Here is a 5,000-nt window from a genome sequence, read left to right as displayed (position 1 = left end):
AAAGAAATCATAAAAAGTCTTAAATCCCACAGAAAACAGGCTCTGTTTTAAATTATTCTGTGTGTGTGTGTGTGTGTGTGTGTGTGTGTGTACTATGATTGTTTACACTGTCACTGTTATATTGACCTTTAATACAGGTTTAATTAATCAATAATCAATTGCTTTTCATGTTCTCAGGTTTTGTATCTGCTTCAGTGTTTTTTTAGATGTAAATGTTATTAAATTTCATGAAAGTGGGTCTGGGTTTTTTCTAAATTATTATATTTAAATATATAAAACCCCTTCAGTCTGTATTAAAGGTAACAAACAGCATTAAGTTTTTCTTAGGCTATTTACTGAATGTTGTTTGAAAAAAAACTTAAATGATGATATAATTTAATAGTTTTGCAGCTGTAAATTAAGATGTACTCATTATGTTATGTTGCATATTTTAAGGAGTTTGAACCTTTAAATACTGAATGAATCCTCTCATTAATATATCTGCTAGAGTAGAAGACAATAAAATTCTACTGTGTTCTATACGTGTTGATAGAAACTCTGGTTTTTATTTCAGCAGTCTGGTTTTTTCATGACTCATCTGTGTGAGAAGCACTTCTCAAACTTCAGAAGCTGCTTCTGATTTAGCTGCCATGTTCTCTGGTGCACCTCAACTTTCCATCTCTGTGGTTGACTTGTCTCTTCTTACACTTGGACAGACAATAAGACACTTTGAAGGTATAATCCTTAAAAAAACAATGCACAGACTCATATTAAATAATCCCTTTCAGTCCTCACTTCTGACCCAGTAGAGGTGTGTGATGATGTGTGTGTGTGTGTTGTTTCGCGGCTCGGGATGTTTCACCAACCCAAAACGTTGGTATCTGATGTCATGATCTGTTTCCAACCACCTCAGACGAATACTAATGACTCTACCTGTAAAGGTGTCTCCTATCCTATCAGTGCAGGTGAAGTGTAAACACGTCACTGTTAAGGGTCCAGTGTGTAGGACTTATCCAAGCACCTCGTCTCACCCTCCCCTTCCAAACGTGTAGGAGAACCTACAGTGAAACAGTCTAGAACTGTTCTGTGGTGCACCTCAAGGTTCCGTCCTTGGTCCTGTTCTGGCCGACTTGTCAGTACTTGGTCCTGATCAGCTGCTCCCTCTGTAGATATAAAGGTTCATTCTGAGGTGATGAAAACACAACAGTTCTTATGTTCAGGTGATTATTCAGTCATGAAAACACACTGATGAATATTATATTAGATTTCTGACCATAAATCTGACACACTGGGCCACTTCAACACTGTTCAGTACAGAAAAAGAAGTTAAAAGAGGCTTTTACTGGAACTGAAACTGTCACTGACATGAAAACAACTCAAAGTAAAGAGAAGCATCGGTTTGTTTTTAATTGTGTATCAGTGTTCATCACAGCAGCGGTGTGGGCGTGTCCGGCTGTTACCGTGGCGTTCTGGCTTGTCTTGCTTTGTGTTTGCTGGATAATAATAATAATAATTAATTTTCAGACAGTGATGCTCTGAGTTGATCAGATTGTTATTATTTGTTGTTTTAATGTAAAAAACATAAATGTTTTTGATTTAAAGAGATGGTAAAGAGGAAACCTGAACTGAATCCCTTCTTTTGTTTGATCCTGTTATATTCAATGATTAAATCACATCTACTTTATAAGATATATTCAGTTTTTTTTATATACTTTCACTACATCATAATAAACAAAGCATTTGTTGTCTTCTTGCTAAACCTCTTTGAATTACAGCCTGCGTTGACTCTGCTGTACTGAATAATGGCCATGCCAATGAAGGAAATCTGAGTCTGAGAGAGACAGACAGACAGAGAGAGACAGACAGGCTGATAGTAGACAGACAGACAGAGAGAGACAGACAGGCTGATAGTAGACAGACAGACAGAGAGAGACAGACAGGCTGATAGTAGACAGATATATATGGAGCTCTTTAGTGGCTTTAACAGTAAAGTGATGATGGTGCAGAAGAGAATCCAGCTAATCACTTAAAGTAGCTCTGAGTGTGTGTGAGGCTGTTTTAACCAGACTGAGTATTAATCACTGCAGCGATTCACTGGGGATCTTTAAACACACACACACACACACACACACACACACACACAGAGAGAGAGAGAGAGAGAGAGAGAGAGAGAGAGAGAGAGAGAGAGAGAGAGAGAGAGAGTCAGTGTTTTCAGCTGTAGTTTTCTCTCCATGACTCTTCAGATATCTGTAGATATTATCTGCTGCCCTACAAAGGAAAAAGTCAGGATGAAGCAGGGAGGAAGCTGTGTAGGATTAAGTGAGAATAATGCCTGCAAGTCAAAGACCTAGGAAGACTAAAGCATCCTAAGTAGGAATTAGGCAAGAAAAATGACAATGGCATCAAGCAGGAAGGAAGCATCCAGAGTAAAGATCAGGCAAGAATGACACTTAGCACCTAAAGATCAAGGAAAAGGAAAGTCTTCTAGTCAAGCACCAAGGAAGATCAAAGTTTCCTAGTTGGAGGTGGAGTGACAGGAAAGCTTCACAGTGAGGGATCAAGCAACAATGAGTCCCTCTAGGTTCAGAACAAGGAGGAATGGAGCCTCCTAATTAGAGTTCAAGTACAAGAGAAGCCCTTTATACAGGACTGAGCAGTGAGTGAACAAGATTAAAGCCTCCTTGTTGGCATCAAACAAGACGTAACCCTCCTCAGTAGACATCAGTCATGATTGCTCTTCATGGTTGGGGATCGAGGAAAAAGTCTTTAAGCCAAGACTCTAGGACGACTAAATCTTCCCAGTTAGGGACTAAGCTAGACATGAGCCTCCAATGTGGGGATCAAGCAAGATTAAAGCCTCCTTGTTTACTTTTTTGAGGAATCAAGAAGCCAAGTCAAGAGTCAAGGTAAAATAAAGCTTCCTAGTTATGGATGAAGGTAGTTTTGCTGGCTTCAAATGGAATAATTTAGAGGTTGTGAATATCAAAACCTCAATATCAATCCCATTTGAAGGCAGCTTTTCTTAGGAAGGGAGCCTCTTAGTTTGGAGTGAAGGAAAGGGGATACCCTCGAGGATCAAAAGAGAAGGAAGCTTCCTGGAGAAATCAAGCAAAGAGCACGAAAGAAGCCTCCAAGTCAAGGACCAAGGAAAAATAAAGCTTCCTGAAGTTAAGGATCAGGAGAGACGAAGCCTCCTAGATAGGGATCAAGGAGGAATGAAGGCTCCTTGTTAGGATCTTTGTTAAAGGAAAGAGATGACACTGAAGCCACCGAGGACGGGCCTATGACTCTTGTTTCTCTCTCAGGTCAGACGGTGTGTTTGGATGGTCCTGAGCATCCCTGCTATAAGATTGCATATTTTCACGACGTGTCGAGTCGTGTCGCCTTCCAGGAGGCATGTCAGGCCTGCGAGATGGACGGAGGGTCGCTGCTCAGCATCGAGAGCCAGGCTGAGCAGAGAGACATCGAAAATCTGCTGCAGGTGAGACAGACACCAGGTCTTCTTCATCTCTATCTGTCTCCTCCTCCTCCTCCTCCTCCTCCCCTCATCCTTCTCCGTCTCCTCTTCGTATCCAGGAGCTGCGTTCTGGAGCAGTGGGCGGTGCAGGAGGAGGTGCAGAAGGAGGAGGCATTGCAGACGGTGATTTCTGGATCGGTCTGACTCGGGTGGACGGAGCTGATCAGACTCATTCTGAACTGAGCAACACCTTCATGTCCTGTCCACAGCTCTACCAGTGGACGGACGGCAGTCTGGCCTCCTTCAGGTAAGTGTGATCAGGTGATTGACTGTAAACCCACAGACAAAGAACCGAACAAATCCATTCAGTCACCATCAAGATGAAGGTTGAGATGGTTTTCAAGGGAAACTCTTCTCTAATTTTATGTGAAAATGTTGTAGGAAGGAAGAGAGGAATGTTTGTAGCTGTGAGGAAAGTGACATCATTTGTTCAAAACACACTCAGAACTGTGGAAAGATGAAGTTCACACACAGTCTGACATCAGCTAACAAGACACAACGCACCTCTGCCTGTTTCACTGTAAACTACATTTCTAGTCATGATGATGATGATGATGATGATGATGATGATGATGATGATGTAGGAACTGGTACTTTGATGAACCATCTTGTGGAGGAGAGGCTTGTGTCGTGATGTACCACCAACCAACTGCACTTCCTGGTCTGGGCGGGGCTTATCTCTACCAATGGAACGATGACCGCTGCAACATGAAGCACAACTTCATCTGCAAATATGAACCAGGTACCAGCAGCCAATCAGCTTCACTCTCTGCTAAACAAATAAGGTATCAGCAGCCAATCAGCTTCACTCTCTGCTAAACAAATAAGGTACCAGCAGCCAATCAGCTTCACTCTCCACTAATCAAACCAAATACAATAAGTTTGCTCTTTCTTTCTTTCTTTCTTTCTTCCTTTCTTTCTTTCTTTCAGAAAGCCATCTTGTGAAGGGTGTCACACCTGGAGGGCGGGGCACAGGTGAGTAGGAAAGTCCTTTCATGGTCATAACTTTCATGTGTTCTTCAATCATTCAAAAGACATCCAGGTAGCATTTTGAATGCAGGATTGTAGTCATGCTACTTTTACTTCAGTAGTTCAGGTTGAATCCATCTTTCCAGGCTTCAAGTTATCTGTTTGTGTCCATAACCCAACGTGATGCAGCCAGTTAGCGTTGTGGGAGGGACTTCTGGCAGCTACAGGTGTGGCTTTAGGTGTGACAACAGTGAGAAGTTCACACACCGTCTTCTGACCAGAGAGACGTCTCAGTGGAGCGGTTCAGACATCCGTCCCTGTGCTCCACACGTTTGGACGTATATTTGGACCCTCAATTTTCTTCCCTGTAACAAAACTTTAATTATCAATTAATCTGTTGATCATTTTCTCTATTAACCAATTAGTTGTTTGATCAATAAAATGTCTTAAAATGTTGAGTCCAAGATGACGTCCTCAAATGTCTTGTTTTGTCCACAACTCAAAGATCTTCAGTTTCCTGTCAGAGAGGAAAGAA

General features: G+C 41.7%; 1 protein-coding gene across 2 annotated transcripts in view; it reads left to right on the top strand.

The window, feature by feature from the left end:
- The window catches only part of chodl (chondrolectin), a 7,976-nt gene that overhangs the window by 432 nt on the left and 2,544 nt on the right, over window positions 1–5,000 (top strand). The window contains exons 2-5 of one of the 2 annotated variants that reach the window (XM_084747290.1): window positions 3,285–3,460; window positions 3,556–3,743; window positions 4,081–4,238; window positions 4,427–4,471. In XM_084747290.1, the coding sequence (XP_084603416.1) occupies window positions 3,285–3,460; window positions 3,556–3,743; window positions 4,081–4,238; window positions 4,427–4,471 (567 nt within the window). Of the gene's footprint in view, window positions 1–3,284; window positions 3,461–3,555; window positions 3,744–4,080; window positions 4,239–4,324; window positions 4,472–5,000 lie in introns of both variants that reach the window. The other variant, XM_084747289.1, reaches the window with a different exon arrangement.

Source organism: Lutjanus erythropterus, chromosome 21, assembly GCF_056507025.1.
Source record: "Lutjanus erythropterus isolate fLutEry1 chromosome 21, fLutEry1.hap2, whole genome shotgun sequence".
Classification (NCBI taxonomy): Eukaryota; Metazoa; Chordata; class Actinopteri; order Lutjaniformes; family Lutjanidae; genus Lutjanus; species Lutjanus erythropterus.
Note: the sequence above shows the minus strand (reverse complement) of the source record. Positions and strands in the feature narration are given on the sequence as shown.